Source organism: Gadus morhua, chromosome 4 (genome assembly GCF_902167405.1).
Source record: "Gadus morhua chromosome 4, gadMor3.0, whole genome shotgun sequence".
Lineage (NCBI taxonomy): Eukaryota > Metazoa > Chordata > Actinopteri > Gadiformes > Gadidae > Gadus > Gadus morhua.
The window spans coordinates 1,732,180-1,754,679 of NC_044051.1; the positions used below are offsets into that span (position 1 = coordinate 1,732,180).

General features: G+C 49.0%; 3 protein-coding genes across 3 annotated transcripts in view; all 3 read right to left on the reverse strand.

The window, feature by feature from the left end:
- The window catches only part of lrp6 (low density lipoprotein receptor-related protein 6), a gene marked incomplete in the record, with an annotated part of 43,885 nt that extends 30,770 nt beyond the window's left edge, over positions 1 to 13,115 (reverse strand). Inside the window, 2 exon segments of the mRNA XM_030353125.1 lie at positions 9,755 to 10,154; positions 12,656 to 13,115. Of these exon segments, the coding sequence (XP_030208985.1) occupies positions 9,755 to 10,154; positions 12,656 to 12,713 (458 nt within the window).
- Positions 13,116 to 15,181: 2,066 nt separating this feature from the next.
- On the reverse strand, positions 15,182 to 20,670 carry mansc1 (MANSC domain containing 1). The gene is made up of 7 exons (XM_030355448.1): positions 20,136 to 20,670; positions 19,452 to 19,561; positions 18,005 to 18,361; positions 17,084 to 17,224; positions 16,301 to 16,437; positions 15,761 to 16,084; positions 15,182 to 15,487 (listed from the first exon to the last, which is right to left on the reverse strand). Exons 3-7 carry the CDS (start codon positions 18,243 to 18,245, stop codon positions 15,182 to 15,184), a joined length of 1,149 nt encoding a protein of 382 aa, XP_030211308.1. The 5' UTR covers positions 18,246 to 18,361; positions 19,452 to 19,561; positions 20,136 to 20,670.
- An 85-nt stretch (positions 20,671 to 20,755) lies between these two features.
- The window catches only part of c4h11orf98 (chromosome 4 C11orf98 homolog), a 3,309-nt gene continuing 1,564 nt past the window's right edge, over positions 20,756 to 22,500 (reverse strand). Inside the window, exons 3-4 of the mRNA XM_030353228.1 lie at positions 22,308 to 22,405; positions 20,756 to 21,590 (exon numbers count right to left, since the gene is read on the reverse strand). Coding sequence (XP_030209088.1) covers positions 21,406 to 21,590; positions 22,308 to 22,405 — 283 coding nt within the window. The 3' untranslated portion in view covers positions 20,756 to 21,405. The remainder of the gene's footprint in view (positions 21,591 to 22,307; positions 22,406 to 22,500) is intronic.

Consider the following 22,500-nt stretch of genomic DNA (forward strand, 5'->3'; position numbering starts at 1 on the left):
CCCCCCCCCCCCCCCCCCCCCCCCCCCCCCCCCCCCCCCCCCCCCCCCCCCCCCCCCCCCCCCCCCCCCCCCCCCCCCCCCCCCCCCCCTCCACAACCCCAGCGGTGCGATTCCCGGCACTCGGCTCGTTGTTGAACACCTGCAGGAGGAGGAGGAGCGCGACGGCCTTCGTTGGGGTTCCAGAGCTCGAGACGGCAGGTAGGAGATCCTCCAGAGGGGCTCGAAAGAGAAAACACTTGTTCTAAGCGCCGCCCCGAAGCGATGCCGTGTTTGGACAGCTGAGGACCGGCTACTACTTTGAAACCCGTCCAGGCTCCCATCAGCATTGCTCTCTGCCCCCCCTCCCCCCCTCCCTCTTCCTTCAGAGAAAATGCACACACACACACACACACACACACACACACACACACACACACACACACACACACACACACACACACACACACACACACACACACACACACACACACACACACACACACACACACACACACACTCTGGGGCGATAAGAGACGGATGCGGAATGCCGTGCCATTTTTGTTTTCATAGTTCCATTGGACGCGGGGGAAGAGCGACCCGCCCACCCGGGTGACGCTGTCCAATAGGAGCGCGGGACAGCAGCACAGGAGAGCTTAATGAATGCGAGTCGGGCCCGTGCCAGCCGACTGACACTCTGGAGATCAGCGCACAATGCTTCCACCCTTCAGTCTCTGGCGGCGCCGCCACTATTTGGCCCCCGGGGGAGAGCAGGGCAGCCCGCCAGGGGCGGCTTGTGGAGTAGAAAGGCATATTATTGTTGTTGTTGTTGTCGGTGGTAGTGATGGTAACCGGCCGGGGCAGTGGGTTAGGTTGGGCGACGGCTTTGCTCAGGAGGTAGAGCGGGTTGGCTGCTGACCGGATGGTAGTTGGTTCGATCCCCGGCTCCTCCTCGCTGAGTGCGGAGGTGTCCCCGGGCGAGACGCCGTCACCCCGCCTGCTCCAGACGAGCCGGCTGTCGCCCTGAGGGGCCGACTCCGCCGTCGGCGTGTGAACGTGTGAATGAACGGTTGTAAGTCGCCTCGGATAAAAGCGTCAGCGAACTCCCCTGAATGTAAAAGTCAAGTTTGGGGTGTGCGTCGCAGTAAAAGGTGGTGGTGGTGGCGGTGGAGGTGGAGGTGGTTGGGGGATGAAGGTGTAGCCGCGGACAGGCCGGAGCCTGGGTCACGTGCTGGGAGATGGTTGTGTGCATGCGTGCCGTGCATTAGCGTTGCCTCGGTGCCAGACGCTGCTGGCACCAGACAGGATTCCTGTCATGCCAAACCACATAGCGTGTTGTACCGCCGTGACCTTCTCGTGGCTTGGTTTTTTTTTCGCCCTGGTTTTTATCAGCACTGGCATCCGTCTAAAGAGCTTCACTGTTTGAACGGACTAGGTTATAGCAACGTCTTACACAAAAATGGTATACTTTGACACTTGCACACTCTCAAACACACTCATAAGAGGCTGCGTGTGAGAATGTGAACTAATTCATTCATTATGCAAGTTACAAGGTTTATCAACCCATTACCGCGCACGTTAACGAGTAACACGGTAGTGATAACACAAGGGCTTCATCTCGGTGTAACACAGAAAGAAAAGGAGAAACATAGGGGCCATCTCCGGCCCTAAGTGGCCCTCCAGGCCCGCGGGTTCTGTAGTGCTTCTCCCTTTATAAACAACGAGCTGAGCCGTCCCAGAGGCCGGCCCCACCCTTCATCTGACTACAGCGATACTCTGGGCCCGTCTGCCTTTGTAGGTGCACCCAGTGCAGGAAAGGATTTTCCCACAGAAAAAAAAAAATAACACAAACTATCTGGCCCAGAGAACAAAGCCAGTCAAACAGACTTCTCTGATCAGTGAAAAGAAAGGGGGGGAGGGCAAAAAATGGGGGAGCTCTCTTACCCCCCCCCCCCCCCCCCCCCCCGTCCCTCCCTCTCTTCTCCGCCACAAGAGCTGTATTGTATTTGCTACCTGATGCATTAATCAGTCAACTTGAACCCGGTCCAGCACGACGTTCCACGGTGAATTCAGCCATCATTACCCCCCCCCCGCGCTGAACTATACGATCTAGACAGGGGTACATACGTGTGTGTGTACATACGTGTGTGTGTGTGTGTGTGTGTGTGTGTGTGTGTGTGTGTGTGTGTGTGTGTGTGTGTGTGTGTGTGTGTGTGTGTGTGTGTGTGTGTGTGTGTGAGGATGTAGCTGCGCACTTTACAGGGCCGGGATCAAACGCGCGGGCACATGTGGGAGCTAGACGACCACGGGGGGGCCGGTTTACAGACTCCCCCCCACCCCCCCTTCACCCCACCCCCCCTCCCCCTCCTCCCAGCCATCCAAAATAGCCTTAACCTTCAGCCAGTGCACTGTGGTGTAGCAGTAGCTGACCGATGGCACCACGGACCAACCGATGTGTCCACCCACTCTGCGGTCACTTTGTGTTATATCTTCCATGTTTAGACATGGAGAAGTTGAAAGTATTCATCAGCGATACACTTTGGTCGCTTTGCTGCATCGTACCAAAACAAGACGACATGTGACTGTCAGACTGACGGTGCATATTGTAATTATATCAATATTATACCCTAACATCCGTAACGTCCGATTTGACAACGCAACACGTCGACAAACACAACCACATACGATGGTTATTATAAGGAATGTGCCAAAGTTCATTTAGCCAGCCGTTAGATATCTAGCGAGGGCCTGTAGCTTCTATAGCATAATAATAATAATAATAATTATTATTAATATAATCACCCTCTAATGATGTTCCAATGAGGCCGGGGGCCAAATGGGCTTTCCAAACATTCCCTGTAAATAATCAGAGTAATTAAAGCATTACACTTTGCTACGCAGAAGTCACGTAGCATCAAAGCGAGTTACAGTATGTTTGTGTGTGAATATCTGCCCCGAAAGTACAAACGAATTCAAAAGAGCTGAAACGTTTCCCAAGAGAAGACGAATTAACCGATGGCCTGTTTCTCAAACTCACTCCGGTGCAGCGAGGTCGAAGTTTCGCCTCTTCCGCCGGGTGAAGACCGAGCGAACTGGGATAGACAGGAGCCTCTATGTATGCGACTGACGTACGCACAGGAAGAGGGAAATATCGTGGGGATGAGCAACGCGGGGAGCACGAGCGTGTCGGAAAACACAAAGCAGGAGTCGTATGAACTCTGGGAAATAACACGACCCGGGGGGGGGGGGGGGGGGGGGGGGGCTCTCACAACAACACATACTTTTTCCCTCATTTCACTTTCAGAGCCCGAAAGAAACGGGAAAAAGCACACGCCAACGCACAATGAACGCAGTGCACTTATATCTGCCACGAATAAAGACAACAAAAAACCACCAAGCCACACCAAAAAAAAACAATAGGAAAAATCTAAACCAAAACAACCGTATAAAAACAAAGCTAGAAAAAAAAGAAACAGCTGGCAGCTCAACAATAAGTTCTTTGTGGAGCACATGCATGAGATATGTCTGACACACAAACAGGCAAGGGGGGGGGGGGGGGGAGAGAGAACCCCCAACGCTGGGCAGGAACGTATGCAAGCAATTTGCCGTTTTATGCATAAATGAAAGTGGCCACTTCAAATAGCGTGGCATGCTAATGAAACAGAGGATGTGTTTAGATGTTTACAATTTACACACACAGGGGGGGGTTGGCTCATCCACAAGGCCCGATGAATGCATGGTCTCTCTCTCTCTCTCTCTCTCTCTCTCTCTCTCTCTCTCTCTCTCTCTCTCTCTCTCTCTCTCTCTCTCTCTCTCTCTCTCTCTCTCTCTCTCTCTCTCTCTCTCTCTCTCTCTCTCTCTCTCTCTCTCTCTCTCTCTCTCTCTCTCTCATGATGCGATTACCGCAGCTCATCCTCCTCTGGTTGGACCTTCTGGTGGGGGGGGGCGGCACAGTGGTGCTGCGGTTTCCCCTCGCGTGCGATCAGGCCGGGACGGACTGTGTGGACGCCATCTGACCCCTCCCCCCCCGCGCCGACTGGCAGCGGTGGAACAGAGTTCAGGCGAACCCGGATGAAGGGATCGCTCGGAGAGCAGGAACAGGCTGACGGAGAAGTGTCGTGAACAGCCCCGAAAAACATGAGTGTGTCCGACGTCGTCCGAGGCTGAACCCATCGACTCACTGTTCAAAATGTATCATATCTTAACCATCGAATCCGTACTGTGCCGACAGCGATATATACATTAGTTTATCTTTCTTCTGCCTAATGTGCTCCATGTAGGTCGCTTTGGATGGTCTGTTGGTCTTTTAATGGCCTAAATGTAAATTGCAAAAAGCAAACAGATGGGGGAGGATATTGATGGCGGAAGATCAAACACAGACGCACCCCGAGATAAGAACGTACTTTGCGTTTCATTCAAGTGTGTTGCTGGATGTCTCTTCATGCACGTGAAGTTTGCAGACGACCGCAGAGTCGGGTTCGACGTTACGTTACCCGGGTCGTATCGATGGGAATCTGGTACGATGCAACGTGAACGACGTCACCGGGACTCCAGAGGAGGCCGCGAGCGACGTGCTGAGAACGCACACTAGCGTGATACCGTGGCGTGCTGAGAACGCACACTAGCGTGATACCGTGGCGTGCGGCATCTGGTGTTTTGCCGCTCCGACGTGAGGGAGAGAGCGAGAGGGAACGAGAGAGAGGGAACGAGAAAGAGAGAGAGGGAACGAGAAAGAGAGAGAGAGAGAGGGAACGAGAGAGAGGGAACGAGCGAGAGAACGAGCGAGAGAACGAGAGAGAGAACAAGAGAGAGAGAGAGGGAGGGAGAGGGAGAGAGAGAAAGAGAAAGAGAAAGAGAAAGAGGGAGAGGGAGAGGGAGAGGGAGAGAGAGAGAGAGAGAGAGAGAGAGAGAGAGAACGAGAGAGAGAGGGAACGAGAACGAGAACGAGAATGAGAGAGAGAGAGGGAACGAGAGAGAGAACGAGAGAGAGAGAGAGAGAGCGAGAGCGAACGAGAGAGAGAACGTGAGAGAGAGAGAGAGAATCAACGACAGGGAAAGAGAGAAATAACGAGAGCAAGAGAGAGGACAGGGGGAGTAGTGAGAAAATATCCTGGCGATTTAAATAAAACTAATGAATACATTACCGGCCCTCTTTTATCTGGGCCCGGGTACATTTACATTCTAATCTATGCGCGTCTCTTTCCCATGTGGGGTTACTCCACACTGGGGATGGCTGTGGTTGAGGTTTCGTCAATGTTGCTGCTTAACTCGCTGCTTACCCCTTTCTATCATTTCAAGTTACAAAAGACAAATCGCTATTTCTCGAATAAATCAGTCGCCGCTGTCGTCTTCATTGATTACAGCTCTCAACTTTAATTCTTTAACAACAGTTGAAATGACTAACGTTACATTAAAGTTCTTGAACCTGTTGAAAAAGTAGTGCCGGACGATCAACAGCAAACTAACCGCACTGAAAACTGCTCAGTGACACTTAGATCACGTCTTCAACAGACTTAACTTCTATTGAATGCGCCGGTTAAGTTAGTGACCGTGTATTTGTTGCTGTAGTAAGTATGATCATCTGTAACCGCGTTCGGCTGTGCATGTGTACGAACTGACGGTCGTTGTCTCGCGTGCCTCCAGGGAGAAGGATCTAGATGTTCCGCCACGCTGGAGCCCACTGAAACAGGGATGGGACTGCTCTAGTATCAAGAAATAAAACAGAATGTGTCCCTGCGCTAAATGTGTCTTCTGGATCTCCAGAGTAGCACACTATTGTTATCCCCTGTAACGGTGGTTGGTTAATAGGGGAAAACCACGACTACCGTTGACGCAATGAAAACCTCTTTAGAATAAATTCCGGCCAAGAAGCGTCACTCCGGCCAAGCTCCATAATTTCCTTTACAATGAGGAGACCACCACCACATTACCAACGTGGTGAGCAGCGGAAGACCGCATGACGGAGCAAACCTTTTGTCATCCCTATTCATGTGCAACGTCTTGTGGTCTCCCGTTAAGCTCCCAGCCTTAGTCACAACAAACCCCAAGTCAAAGTGTACGCCACCCTCTGACCCATAGGGCTGGGTCGATCGCTAATGAACTCACAAACCACTTCAGTTCACTTAGCCTCGATCGAAACGCACAAACCGAAACCAGAGCTGCAGCTGTTGTCAAATGACCGTAGAACCGATCAAAGCATGAACACAGCAGCAGCCCCCCCCCCCCTCCCCTCCCCCTTATCGCCTTACGAGAGCGAGCGAGAGAGAGTGATCTCCAACAAGGTCCATTGTGTAAGGCCCCCGGTGCCTGGGACTGTATCGTGGACAGGCCCTGCCACGGTGGACCGTGTATCCATGCACAGTCAACCCTACACCGGGATCCCCTTACCTGTCCGGTCCTTTGTACACCCACCCCTCTCGGGTTACCCACTTTGGTCACCTGGCGGGCCCGCTCAGGCCCAGCCTGTTGGCCGTAACACAAGACCAGAGCCATGATGGTAACGGGTTCAGCGCACCGTCGTGTCACCGAGGGAAGCCACTGGTGGACCAGGCGGTGCATGGGGCTCTGATGAAGGGATGGACACTCTCTCACTTTTTTAACAGATGTTCAGTAGAAGAAGAGAAAACTTAATAGTGATATTGGCCGGTGAACTAATGTCGACTTTTCAGGAGGTTTTCGAATTGCCCTGAGAGAACTTTACCGAGGTTTATATGGCAAAACTTAACCGTTGCTTTAAAATTGGAGTCCCTAAATCACTGGCCTCGTTATACGTGAGATTGTGAGATTATCTGACATTATTTGCCCAAAAAGAAAACACGTGCACTTTTATTTTATTTTACATTGCATGCAGAATCGACCACATTCACTTAGTGCAAACGACTTGGTGTTTTCATATCGTAAACGAGGACTGCGCTTATTTAATTGAGTAATGTTGTTCTTCCCATAATAACAGTGCGTCGCGTGAATGTGGTCACTATATTTTGCTTGAGGGAAAGGTTTCAAATTATCTCATGCTGCGAAATAGGGGTACAAGGCAACAAGCAAGCTCTGAGTTTATCGGAGCTGGCGTTATACCAATGTGTGTCACAGCGAAGGAAAAGTGGGAGCTGACCTCCCCAGTCCCTCAAACTGAACAAACAGCTGGTAGGTGTAACAATAGAGACGCAAGACTTTGTGTAAAACTTTGTACGAGCCTTTCGAAAAATTAAAAGGCTTGCGTGGTCATAACTCATCATGTAGATGTCGGACAAAAACTGCACTTTTGAAAATGAATCCATCAGTAGGTTAATAATTTGGGACCAGAGAACAGATTAATAATCCTATCTGGGACCAGAGAACAGGCTGGGATCCACCACCAGCTGTGTGTTTGTTCTTTCCCAGTTCTCCTGATCAACTCTTCCCACTGGGGTCGGGTTCCACGTCGACCGGCCGTGAGGACAAGGTTCTCCTCCTCGGCCCTCTCCTGTTCACCCATTGGAGGAGCTGTGGCCAATGGCCACCCACGTGGGCCTATTGTGTGACCTGGAGCCTCCCATGGCCATGAATATTCCACACATTGTGGAAGTACTTACAAGGACATGCATAGTGGCGTAAAACTGGATTAATGGGACAATCTACGGAGTAACAAGCCTTCATGTTTGTTTTTGTTAGAATGTATTGAAAGTGGAACGTAGATGGGAGGTTGGTTCACAAGTGTACATTTTTTTGTCTTGCACAAATGGGTTTGTGTTCAAAGCTGTGACGTAGCACGTTGAAGAATCGCTAACAAAAGCAATGATTTGACAGTTGCCCTTAAAACCCGACCATTGATGACATACCTGCGCCTGTCATTATTTTAGTGACGCATCACTGAGGAAGAGCCGGCCGGAATGATAGGAGCCGCACACATCATTCACAACACCCCCTAGCTTAGCGAGTGCGGGAAAAGTAAACAAACAGGTTAAAGAAGTCAGACTGTGACGTCTGCGAAAACACTTTCTCTGTTGCCAAGGTGGTGCGGACCGAAATACCGACTCCTTTGCAACCGCAGCACGGCCAGGGAGATCGCCTCGACGGCCGATTCTGCGAAGTGAATGGATGAGGTAACCCGAGAGGCATTCTGCTGCTCGCGTGTGAAAGCAGTGGCAGCGCCACGGTGAGATACTCTCGCTCTCTCACACACAAACAATCTTACTCTCTCTCTCTCTCTCTCTCTCTCTCTCTCTCTCTCTAACACAATCGCTTATCCAGTGGCTATCAGCGTTCAGTAGGCCGCGACCCCATTTCTAGCGCTGAAGAGGTTTGTGACCCCAGCTTGAACTTTAGTGTTTACCAGCTTGCACGCAAATAGTTTTTTACCCCATCAATATTTTCCCGGTGGTATCCATGTCCCGGTGAGTGTTAACACATCGCTCTTCGTCACACTTGTTGACCAGCATTAGTTTGCTCGTGGCTATGAATCAATGGGCAGTCGGTTCGTAAATACAGGACTCTGAGACATGAAAAAAATAATAATTACAATTTGCTAAAATGGATTGTCAAATATCAATCGATGAGGTCTGCAACCTCCAGAGACCCCATGAACGTATCAGGGGACCACGAGTGGTCCCCCGACCCACAGTCGAGGACCACTGGCCGACTGAATCTCACACACCGTCGCTCATACCCCCGCCTCTCTGATGGCCTGGAGGAATGTTCTGTATCAGCTCAGGATAAAGACCTCGCACCCCCACCTCTCCTTCCCCAGGAACAGCAAGGAGGAAAGAAACCTCAACACTGCCCCTATTGTCTGTCTTTTACGGGGGGAATTTGGTGGACACCGGTCACATATTTTGCAGAATTCTTTTTTTAGTTTTTTCTCCGGCCCTGCAACCCAATCCCAGGCCCGGAGAGTCTCTGTAGCAGACAAAGGTTAGTCCTCACAAAGTGTGTGTTGGGACCCACCCTCATCTCCCCTGCTTCTCAGGTGTGTCCTCCTCACATGCTGTGTGGTGGGACTCTGCCCCTTCTCAGGTAAGACCTCACATGGCGTGTGTTTAGACCCGCCCCCATCTCACCTGCCTCTCAGGTGAGACCTCACATGGCGAGTGTTTAGACCCGCCCCCATCTCCGCTGCCTCTCAGGTGAGACCTCACATGGCGCGTGTTTAGACCCGCCCCCATCTCCCCTGCCTCTCAGGTGAGTCCTCACAAAGCCTGTTGGCGAACCATCGCATCTCCACAAAGCGCGTGTTTGGACCGTGACCCTGCGCCTGTCAGGCCAGACCCTCACAAAGTGCGTGCTAAGCGGGCACTGATCCGTTCAAAACGTTTGCAGACTGTCCACGGAAGGCCATGCCGTTCATAGCCGGTTTCAACATCGGTGTGGAAGCGCAATTCATGTACCCTCCGCGTGGAGCTTCACAATGTCAGAGGTGCGCGTCGACCAAAAGTGGTTCTAGGAGAAGAACCCAATTTCCCTGCCCCTTCTCATCTGCTCGTCAGTGGGTTTACGGACCCACGTCACCCATGCGGAACCTCCTTGCGTCGACCGCAAGGGCCTGACGCGCACCTCCAAACAATTGCATCGTTATGTCGAGGCGACAAAGCAGCAGGGGCTGTGATTGATCCGCTAACGTAAACCCGACGCAGAACCAAAAAGAGTTCACGACTGCGTCGAAGCGACTGCGTGGTCATTGCGTTGCGTCGACATCCAACCATAACTCTACCAATAAGGACCCAGTCCTGCCGGTTCCTCAGGACTTAATGGATACATAATACATGACGGATACGTAACACACTGAATAAAACACGACACTCACCCCCTCTCTGGGTCCAGGGCTATCGCCCTCGGCTGGTCCAGCTCTTGCCAAAACAAAACTTTCCGTAAAGATCCATCGAGCTCGGCCACCTCGATGCGGTTCGTCTCCGAGTCCGTCCAGTAGAGCTTCCCGCCCAGCCAGTCGCAGGCCAGGCCGTCGGGCGACGCCAGCCCGGACACCACCACCGTCTGGGCGCTGCCGTCCCCTGACCGGTTGAAGGCGGTGCACTTGATGGCCTCCTCGCTCACGTCGCTCCAGTAGATGAGACCCCGGGCGTAGACGTAGTCCACCGCCGCCGCGTCCTCCAGCCCGCCCACCACCACCGTGGCGTTGGCCTTCCCGTGGGCCGCGTCCACGAGCCGGAGGTCTCGCCGGTTGGCGTACAGCAAGAGGGGCACGCCTGGGGGAGGAGAGGGGGAGAGGCGTGGGGGAGGAGAGGGGGGAGGAGCACACATTGGATCAATAAAGCAGACCGCAAACCCAAGGGCACAGAGGAATTACATTCTGGCTGTTGCAACTCCATATAGGCCTTGGTTAGCTCTGTTTCTGGGAACCAATATACTCTGACTTTATGGAGTGGCGTTCTGCAGGGCGCACACACACACACACACACACACACACACACACACACACACACACACACACACACACACACACACACACACACACACACACACACACACACACACACACACACACACACACACACACACACACACACACAAAATGTGCAGGAAGTGAGAGTTGGTAGATGTGGGGGGGGGGCTAGGACGTGCGCTACCTCTACTGCTCCTTGGCACCGTTCCTAACCTCAATTTGACACATCTAGCAACACATACCACAGGATCACTATCAGGGTCAGCCCCCATGGAGCGCAGTCCCCTCTGCACATGCATGTCGGCGCTCCGCGGGGGCATTTCCGTCTCCAAATATTTGGAGAAATCACAGAATCCCGGACCCACTCAATTATGCCGTGAGAGGAAGTACGGCGGGGAACCTGACAAAACGGGTCCCTAATACGGGACCTCCTGTGCGGACATGTGTAAAATAAAGTGACAATATATGCAACTTTTACTTTTAGGGCTGGTGAACTGGTGGTGAACCGTGTGTGAGGCTACGGGCCAAAGGCTGTAACAGTCTCGGGTATAGGAGGAGACGGAACAACTTATTTGGAAGTTTGTCTTAAACGCGAACTGCGGACGACCATAATAACGTGTTCGTCACGAATGCCAACCAGTCAACTGAGAATTGTGTGTCCTGATTTGATGAGTGAATACTTATGGGCCGCTTCAAGAAAGATCAATTATACTTTCAGAAGCAGCGTGTACAGCAAATGGATGGAAAATGTGTAAGATTGATGACGATGTATGTAGTGGTAAAATTAACCACGAAACAAATCAAAAAAAGAAATGTGCACATGCATGCCCACATTGTTTACTTAAACACCCTCAAAGGGCTATTTGATCTTTTCCAGGCTATTTAATTAAAAAGCCTAAAAATGGCTTCAATTCCAAAATCAATACAGTGTGCTGCAGCAGCAAGTTATACATTTGAGATTATACAATTATTAGACTGCAATGCACAGAGTCCTTTAAGTGGTGGGGGGGGGTTTCTCCCCCCAGAGAATAAGTACCTTTCTATCGTCTATCTTGTTTAACCTTGATGATTAGCTTCACAGACTAAACTTAGGAAGAGCAGAACTTGAGGTCGTGGAATCAATACACGTCTTGAATGCTCCATATAATAAGACACAACATCGTAACTTTGGAAGCAGAAACACATGCAGAGCCGTCCGAATCCGTCTTTAAAGGAAGACTTTAGTCTTCATAGAACAACGAACAAGCTCGCACAAACCACATAAAAAAGTGTTAATAAGCACCACTACACACACTTTGTGTTTGAAAGACACGTTTTTCTCATTTGGGGAAAGAAAGCTTATTAAAACAAGGTGAGCCATCTGTTGGGTGGTAGAATGGAACAAAATCTCTCAGCGTCGGTTAATAGTGGAATTTATAAATGTTGTACCGTGTTTGAAAGTACATCAATCAAGCCCATTACTAGATTGCAACAGATGCTGGACTCTTTATGGATGATGCTTGGAAGACGTGGTCAAGCAATCACTGGCCCCTGTGCTTAAAGTCAACTTTGTAATTGGCATTATCTCGAGTCACACAGATAACCACAACATGCAATTTACTACTACTACATAACTAATGCTGATCTATATATTGTTACACAGGTGGCTTAGGTGGTGCATGGCTTGGTTTGTGAATGGTAGATCAAAGCAGCAAGAAAAGGGGGGAGACAATTTCGAGCCCTTTGGTCTAGACACAGCTATCCAAATAAATACAGCCCGGGTAGGTAACGTTAGCGGGTTGGTTTGCCCGTCCATGCAAATACTGGGGATTAAGTGAACGAAGACAATACAGTCGTTGAAAACATTACTTAAAAAAGGAGCCAAAATAGTCCTTATAATAGTCCCTATGGTCGGAGCTCACCATTCACCCAAGTTGCGCACAGTCCCCTGCAACCTTTAATAGTTTGGAGTCCAACATTCCCTCCTCTGGATGAAAGGAAACTGAAGCCACTGGACATCCACAATACGAAGGGCTGGACTCTGTGAGACGTGGGTTTAGCCACTAAAACACGATATACAAGGACTAGGATAGACAACAGAGCAGGAGGAGAAGGGCTGGACGCAGAGCTGACTCGGCTACGTTAGCTCGCTGCTAATAAAAACCTCCAAGCCTCCAAGTGGGCCCGCTCCGGTTATTAGTAAACGTGAAGCCCTGAAACCCGTTTCAATATGACGGTATACATCTATACACAGACGACATTCAGCACTTTACACAAGACCATGAACCCGGCGCGGGATTGGGGTAAAAGGGAAGACGGACTCACCTTGTATCAACAAACAGAAACTACACAACAACAGAGTGGTCCGTAGCAAGGCACCCATCTTTCTCCCTTCTTCTCGGCCCCGCCGCCTCGCTTTCTTTCCTCAACGCAGGATTCTCATCGCTGCCTTCCCCCTTTTTTTCCCTTCTCGCACAATCCTTATCCTTCCCCCAAAACCCCAGCCTCAACCTCAGTACAAAAAAAACGCTTTGGATACGATATAACGTGCGTTAAATGAAGGTCTCGTCCATGTTGGCCTCGGGTCGGGGTGGGTTGGTGGCGCTGCTACGGCTCCGGTTCTTACACATTGTCCTGCAGGAGCGATACGTCTCCTTCCGCTGGGAGGAAAAAATGCCAACCCTCCCCCTATACTTTTTTTTTTTTTTCGCTCCAACCTCTATCGCCTGAACGCTCAGACGTGATCCATTGTTGTAGTGGATCTCACTGCGCTCTCAAAGGCGAGATTCTTTTGGGGAAGAATGCGTAAACGACCCCCTTACCTAAGCAAACAAGTATATTGGTAGGTGCAACTTAGTAGTAAACATGTAAACATTTATACAGGAATGAAGGTCTGTTTAGTTCTGCAGGATCCATTCGTCCACTGCCAAGAAAAACATTCCTTTGGCCCTATTTGTTGTATTTGGAGAATTTACTAACCACAAGCCCCGGTTATTCCCGGTGATTATTTAGTATTCAGGACAATTGACTGGATCCAGAGACATTGCTGAATCCAATAGGGGGTGATTTTATTTGAGAGTGAATCTTAGGGAAAGTTCTTATCATTAGTTTTCACCTCATAAGCGAAATGATTTAGATCATAATTGAGTAAATCATGATCATATTTGACGACTATATTTTGTATGGCTAGAATTGTGATTTTACCATTGAAGTGTATTATTATTTATTTATTTTTACACCAAACATTAAAATAATACATAATCCTGTATTTCTGAAATGTTGTGGGTGATCAGAAAGATAACAATCATGATGACAAAATTGTTTATTCAAAAGTCACATTATATTTCCTATAGAACAAAACACCAAATTCCAAAGCTAAAATGTAAAATCAGCACTTCACAAAACAAGACCAAACTGTTACCTTACACAAAATCTTACGATTTCAGAAATGAATGCAAAATAAGTGCCAACAACTTAGAATGTGTGCAACTTAATGCCTTATAAATTAGGCTGAAACTGTCTAAGGGACCTTCTGCATGCCAATAGTATCAACATCAGAAGCAGTTTGCAATGTACCGTGCGCCCCCTCGCGGTTTACTGAAATGTAAGGTTATTTACCGATAGGTCTCTCCAATCACACCCCAACATGTGACACTCTGTACATTCACTTATACGCTGACATACATTAAAAAGTTACTTAGGAAAATAGTGTGGTCAGTGTACTCTCAGCTTTTTTTTTTCTTTTTTCTTTTTACTATTTATAAAGAAGCAAGTCATATCAAAAACGCTGGATACAATTAGTGCATCGGATTTCAAGGAATTGCATCCATTATTAAAATGTCATACACATTTAGAACAAGTGATTTGCGGACAAAATACAAAATAATGCTATGAAATATGTGTTATTAAGATCATATAAGAAAGGACTATTAGATTAAGAAACAACCACAAGCTCGTGTGACTATGGTACAAAGCGAGTGAAATAAATTAAAGAAACATGCATGTGTGCACCTTATACAAACCGGGTGGAACCCCATTGCAAAGGATTTGAAATTGAAAAGCGTCTTGTAGTAATTGGTTGTCTTGGTGTGTGATCCCGTATGCCTCTAGAACTTGGCTAGAATTCGGAGGCTTCCTGAGTGTTTTTTTAGGGGGGGTACAAAATATTGCTGTTCATTAGGCCTATCTGCATTCCAAAGAAATACACTGTTTCGTTGTCGTTAAAGGAATACCAACCAAGCGGCTGTGATGATCGGTAGCTTCCAACGTCCGACGGTGGATGATTGTTGCATCTTAAAACAGCTGCTGACATCTAGTGGCGAATGTGTGCAGTGGAGCTTCGCTTTACCCGCGTCCTTACAGTGAAGATGGAGATAGCCAAGGGAAGACGGCTCCCGCGCTATGTTCAATGAAACACCCCCGTCCCTACAAACCAATTTCACGCATAGACTTGAGTTAGCACTGGTTATAGCATAAGAAAATATCTCAATCATCCAAATCCGCCACATCACCCAACACCGTGCTCCTTCAAACACGGTGACAAATGAAAACTTCAATAAATGCAAAACCGTGTGCTATCTTGAAATGAAACATATTCATTAATAATAGAAAGAACTCGACGAAGAAAAAAAATAAAAAGAGCAGTGCATGTGTCTGTCCGGAATGAGCCTTCTCAGCTCCAGTCTGCCGAACACAAACGCGACAGTCCAACTGTGTGTTCCTTCTCTCCGTGTGGCCGTGGTGGTGAACTAAAGGTGGTGCCGTTGGTGGTGGTGCCGTTGGTGGTGGTGGTGGTGGTGGTGGTGGTGCAGGCCGGACCGGCCAGGGGGGGGGGGGGGGCCTTGGGTCTCTCTACACCTCGTAGTGCAGGTCGTTGAGCTCCAGGCGGGTGTAATGGCGCCGGTCGAAGGACTCCATGGCTTTGCGTCCTCCGATGGCCAGCGCCATCGTGAGCACCGCCAGCCCCAGCACCATCAGCACCACTAGGCCGCTCTTGAGGGCTCCGTGTGACGTCGCGCCGGTCTTCCGCACGCCCTCGCCCTCGGGGACGACTCCCCCGTCCGGCCCGTCCGGCTTCTTCAGCGCGCGGCCCGACTGGACGTCGCCCTCGGCGACCACGAAGACCCCGGCCACGGTGGAGGTCTGGACGTCCTCGGGCTCCGTGGGTCGGGGGGCGACGGTCGTGGTCGTGGTCGTCGTGGGAACCGCGGTGGTGGTGGTGGTCGTGATGGTTGTGGTTGTGGTGGATGTAGCCCTTGTGGTGGTGGTGGGGGTGGTGGTGGGGGTGGTGGTTGGGGTGGTGGTGGTTCTGGCGACCGGGGTAGTTCTGGGTTTTGGGGCAGGTTCTGGGGCAGGGGTCGTGGTGGTGGTGGGGGTGGTGGTGGTGGGGGTGGTGGTGGGGGTGGTGGTGCTGGGGGTGGGGGTCGGGACTGGCTCGGGGGCCGCCGTGGTGGTGGTGGTGGTGGTGGTGTTGTTGGGGGTGGGGTCAACGACCACCGGATGCGGGCGGAGTTTCTTGACGTTTTTGTTGAGCTTTTTGGTGGGTTTGTTGGGCTTTCTTGCGGCAGTGGTGGTGGTGGTGGTGGTGGTGGTGGTCGAAGGGGGCGTAGCCGCCGTCGAGGGGGGCGTAGCTCGCTGCGTGGCCGTCTGGGTCGTGGTCGCGGGGGGCAGTTCCTCGACGGCGGGCAGTTCCTCGACGGCGGGCACGGTGGCGATGATGACGACCGGTGTCTCGGTCGTGGTTGTGGGCGGCAGCTCCCGGGCGGTAGGGACTGTGGCGGGTGGTGCTTCGGTGGTGGTGGTGGTGGTGGTGGTGGTGGGCTGGGTGGTGGTCGTGGTTGTAGTCGTGGTGGGGATCATTGTTGTTGTTGTTGTTGTTGTTGTTGTTGTAGGAGCTAGTGTCGTTGTGGTGGTGATGGTGGTGGTGGTGATGGGGGCTGTGGTAGTGGTGGTGGTGGTGGGCTCCGTGACGGTGGTGGTTGACGGGGGTTGCGTGGTGGTGGGGGTGGTGGTGGTGGGGGGAGGGGGTTGTGTTGTGGTGGTGGTGGTGGTGGGGGTGGCAGCGGTCGTGGTCACTGGCGCCATCGTGGTGGTAGAATGAAGAACCCCTGAGGGAAACGGACAAAGGATCACGACAGATAAGAAACACAAACAGGTACGATAGACTTCATGTAATCACTGATAGAGTACAGAATCAGTTCATGACCGTAAATTGTAAATTGGAGAAAATGATTTGTCATAAGTCATTTGTTTTTTTTTAGTTACTACTAATCTGTTATTTCCTTTAAACTTTGACCTTTGTTTGTGCTAGTTTCATGCTATCACTCTTTGTCTGCCCATTGAGCACAACCCGTACTCTCCACCCATGAAGGAGGGATCCGTCTGCCTTGTTCCTTCTCACTGTCTATCGTCTGTACCTCCTTGCCCCTTAGAGGGCATCGATGGGGTTATAAAGTGGGCCTATGAGAAGACCTGTGAGACAATAACTCTGATCTAGGGCTATAGAAATATTGGCTTTACTTTAAAGATGTATTTATTCGAACACCTCACCTATTCTATCTTGAATGTGTAAAAATCTCTTTAGCTATTTGTTTAACTCCTCACTTTAATTGTGTCCAACCATTTTGCAATTTTTAGATGCTGTGCATGTTTACATTGTTCACTCTATTTTAAATTGTTCATGTTAGAAATGATGCGGTTGGATAGAGAGCTACAGAGAGGGAGACGAAGGACCATGAACGTTGCCGCGGTTACCCTTGAATATATCGTAGGTGTTGACTCCGTCGCCGGCCATCATGAGGGGGCAGTCCTGCTCCGTGTCGCAGTGGAACAGGAGGCAGTTGTCAGAGGCGGCCGGCTTCTTGGCCTTAAACACGGCCATGTTGCACTTGGCTCCTAGGAGGAAGACGGCGACACGTTCGGTTTTATTGGCCAGGTTTGCGTAACACGCACACAAGGAATTTGACTTTGGTGAACCCTCTGCTCTCAAAGTACAGCACTCACTCAACCTATTGTTAATATATAAAAAAGAAAACACAATACAGAAAGAACAGTATGAAATCTAAATATACGGCGAGCGGAGGGAAAGCTATAGGGTGTGGAGGTGGAGGTTAGAGGTGGGACCGTTACGAGGATGTTACATGGAATGTCAGGGAAGGTCGGTCTTGCTTGCTAAACATGTCCTGAATTGCTCGATAACATCAACAACCAAAAAACGATATTCTATCATTTGAATAACAGGATTAGTAATAGCATTCTGATCATTATTATAAATGCTCATTATCATTCATAAAAATGTCGTCATGGATACGCCTACGGTTCCCGAGTCAATTCTCAACGGGGAAAAAAATGGTTTACTCAAAATTCTAAATTTGTCGAGTTTTACAAGCTTGTTGTTTACTGGCCCCCTGATGCCGTTACCATATATGGGCTGTCGCATACAGGGTCCTTTGCGGTCATCAATTTCCAAACATGGCTACAAAACAAGCTAACGACACGTTCTATGTCAACGGGCCATGTATGGGCGGGCAATTGTCGGTGACCTGGAGCCACTTCCTCTGAGCAACAGAGTTATGTTATATGTCTGAATAAAATGCACAGTCAATTTAGCTACTAACAAGTGAACCACTAGTTCTATGTCAACGGGCCATATATGGGCGGTCTATTGTCGGTTACCTGGCGCCACTTCCTCTGAGCAACAAGCCAGGATGCAGTCGCGCTCCGAATTGACGATGCGGGAATCGATGACGGTCCCGGGCCGGCTGGAGGCCAGGCGCACGTTGACGGTTGCCTGCCGGTGCTGCCGCGAGAAGCACGTCTCCGGCTCCAGGCCCGACACTGAGGCCAGGCCGGCTGAGAGCATCACCATCGCCATGGCGACCCCGGCGAGCGTGGGTATCCTCATCACGGTTGCCATGGTCACAGCGCGAGCCGTTTATCCGGAACCGGATCTGTCCTGTCTCTCTCTCTTTTACGGTCGGTGATGTAAGCCCGGTGGAGTCGGAGGCGATCCAGGAACAACTCGTATGGTTTCTGTGGGAGAAGGTGAATTGTAAATATTACTTATTTGACCTAATTTTATCCTCTTCTTCTTATTGCACCGTGGGTGGGTTATAAGCACAGTTTCGATTCATCTGTTAGTCTGGCACACATTTTGGAATTGAAAATGAAGCGGACTTTGACTTTGGAGGAGGTGTACATTATGCCAGACACAAAATACAACTCAATATCTGGAACTACCAAAACAGATCATATAATCCTGTCAGAAAGTGACTTCATCAGAGATATATATATATATTGTACCGTTTGGTATATCTATATACCGATACCAGTAGTCCATATTTACTGTGCCTGACATCAAAACGACCTTACCACCAGACAATGTTAATAGACAACTCTTTGATCAATATGGTTACTTTAAATGGTTAGGGTACCAATCCTTGTAATTCTTGCAATTGGGTGTGCTACCAACTACAAACACACCATAACCTACTGTAGAGAATACATAAGATAAACACATTACACAGTTTATTGGGCATGTACATGTCTCTATCGGCCTAGCACGCTGACAGTGATTTGTGCTGGAACTCATTAACCATTTCCTCCTGTAGAGTTGCCAAACGCTGTCCTGTCAGCCTTGTGGGGAAGAAGAAAGAATTTAAAATGACTAGGCTACCGCTGTGCATAATGAGACGTCTAAAAAAAGGATGTTATGCAACATTTCTGTCAGCGTGGTTCACAGGTGGAGATTATTGTGTCACTTTGATAAAAAATCTAAAGTATGTAAAAATGTAGAGTTATTTTTTGCCAATGGGAACAGCTCAGGGGTGAAATAGGAGACTATTGTTGGAAGAAAGACAACATCCACTAAGAAGAAAGAAAATCCACAGCCTTGATCTAAATAAAAAGAGGCTATTTTCCGCTACTTTCAGAAAGACGTTGTTCAACGCTGTCATCACTCATCAGTCTACAATTCATGAAATAGGCCTACATAAATACCAACTGACAGCTCACCAACACAGTCCAAACATTCAAATCGATACTGCCTTTAAAAACATCTTCATACGAACGTGTGATCCGTCTAATTTAAATATAATCATCTCGGTAGGCTTACTGTACTTACCAGCAGCCAGTGAGTGTGAACGGGTCCCCATAAGATGCTCCGATCTGCTCCGTGGGTCCACAGTCCGAACAACACACTCCTTCAGAGAAGCACTTCGACCCCTGTGTCTCCTGTGTGGGACATATAGCACACGCTGTTATCTTAGCACTTAACTGCTGCCAGCCAGCGGTATCTGCCTTATCACATTGCCATCAGTGCCTTGATTGTTGTTACAATGGAGGGCACGTCGTAAATCAACAGGATTAGTTATCTGCATCTGTAGCCTATGAGGATAGTGCTAATAATCCACAGAAAAACACAGGCTGCCGATACGCGTAGGACGCCACATATAGGCTATTATTCGTGAACCATTGGTGTATGCTATCGATGCGAAGAGCGATGCTCAAAATAAGAGGACGGCTGGTAGACTCAGTGTAGCCCGAGGCCTCGGCGACATACACAAATGGTGTTTGGCGAGACACTCAATCCTACCAAGAGATACCCAGCGATGCAATTTTGTGTCTGGTGGTCTTTGCATCGGCCTACATGTGCAACCTGTAAATGATCCGGACCTCTTACCGCCATGTAAGCATGATACCCCGGGTAGGTAGGTGGGGAAAAGATGGAGAAACAAACGATCTCACTTGTGAGGCACTCACACAATGCAAAGCATGCTGTAATGTATTATAGCACCCATGCACGTACTTAGCCCGTAATCTTGGAGGACGAATGGACCTCGGCGCAGCATCCGAAGAGCAGACTCACACACCGGTATCGGGCTCCACAAACTGGTTTCACAAGCTGCTCCACACTGCTTATGTCATAGCGACCCTGCTCCGTTCCGAGAGGCAGCCGTTACCCGTTGGAGGACTTGTACAGCATCTTGTCGATCGCTACATCCAAAGACTTCTCCAGAAGCAGCTTTGTACACAGGCTACGTAGTGTGGGCACTGCGTGCCTTCAGATCTCAGTAAACATTCTCCCGACCCGTTTGAGTTCATCCACCGTAGTAGGAAAAAAATAACCCGATTCCCGTCAGTGTCGGATCCCTAGTCTAAAAAACGATTGCTTTACTGATTCTTAAGTCATCTATTTTAGATATAGAGTCGGTGTGTGTCTGATGCGAGAGATGCTCTCTTCAGACTCTGACCCATTTTAGTCTTTGTCCTCTGAGCGACTGGTAGGGGGGAGGGATGCGCGCAGGTTTCGAGCCCAAACAACGCACTGGGATTCGGAATTGTCGATGACTCGAAGGTGAAAATGCACAGACGAAACCAGTTGAAAAACACAGTGGTCACCTCCCACCGCCAAAAATACACTATATAAACAGTCAAGACTTTAATGGCGCATTTCACAAGCAGGCATCAATAATTAAAGGACATGAACAATACATGTGATAAACGGAACCATAAATGACATATGCTTTTACATAATATGCTACTAGGCTATATAAAAAACGGTCAACTTCCCTAAATTGACTAGATTTGTTATGTTTTCCTGCCAACATATTGATAGGCTTTCGCACAAAAATGTATCCAATGCAAAAGCCTCTAATTAAATTAGAGACCCCCCCCTCCAAATGCAACAGTCATTATTGGATGCAAAACATGCTCGTCAAAATCCATGTAATCTATATATCTTTACTTAGGTATTCAGAAATGGTTTCAAACTTGTTTTCCATGAGGCTTATTGCCAGTGTCCATCCATGCATCCAAAATATGCTTGAATAAAACGCCCGAGAATTCAGGCAAGCAGCATTTCCGCAACATTAACATTCATATTTAGCACGTCAGAATCCTCATTTCGGATGTAACCAATGCAGAAATTGTATAGGTGGCAAACTGGCGCTCCACTGTGACTGAATCATGTCCCCGTTCGTTCAGCGTGGTCCTCATTCACATCCACCGCCCCTTCATCGAGGGCCGGAGGCCAGACGTTGGGGCCACTTGGAGTTCTGCTTCTTCTTCTTCCGTCTTTACTCCGCGTCTTGCATCACAACGTCCGCTGGGGCTGCCGTGGCGGTGGCGGCGGCGGTGGCGGTGGTGGCGCCCTTCCCCTTCCTGTTCCTCCTCTTCCTGGCCTTCTTGGTGGTGGCGGGGGTCGGGCCTGCGGCGGGGGTGGTGTTTGGGTCCTGGGTCTTTGGGGCTGCGCTGGGGGCCACTATCATGAGCAGAGTGGAAGATATACAACGTTATGTATTTATAGACGCCTCTATATTATGTAGTTATTTTTTGGCAGGTTGGTTGTGACCTTTCACAACACAAACATGTGATTTTGGAGCATAGCATTGTATAGGCCCGTCTTTGATATTATTATTAATAATATTATTGATTATTTAACATGGTGCCGGGCATTTACATTTGGTCATAGCGTATAGCAGTTCTAGTACCAGACTTTATCAAGTATTTATTACATGATTTGTACTCTATGGTGTATTTTTATGATCAATGCACCAATCGGTTCCCAGCCAATCACTTTGGGCATTAGCAATCATATTTGATCAAATAGTATGTTAAAATTAACATATAGTAGTAACTGGGCCAGATTTCCCTTCAGCAGGACAACAAATAGCAAGCAATGGGTTCGATTCCCAACCAAGGCAAATTAGTAGCTTATTTTTCTAAAGCTTCTAGGTTAGTTCTCCAATGTTCACCTGTGGGTAGCAAGATAGCTAACCATAATGGTTAGCTATCTAAGCTTCAGCTTCTCCATAATAAAGCATATAAAATAATAGTATTTTAAACAAAAGTATCTTAATCTATATGATCGAATAGGAAAAAGCTGATTCAAGTCTTTAGAGAATCTTTTTCAGACAGTTTCAGTTCCCAGGTAAATCTTTGTTATTTTACAAAGTGACAGGGTCTGGTCTATAATTACCGTCCATCCCAGCCTTCTCCCTCTCCATGTGAGCCAGCTGTTTGAGGAGCTTGTTCTTCTTCTTCCCAGACAGAGTGATGTTGGCCCTCTTGCTGGTGCTGAACACAAAACAAAGAACTAGAATCAAAAGACCGTACAGCATGAAAAAATAAACACATTTCAAATGAAACAAGATACCAGAGATGATAAATAT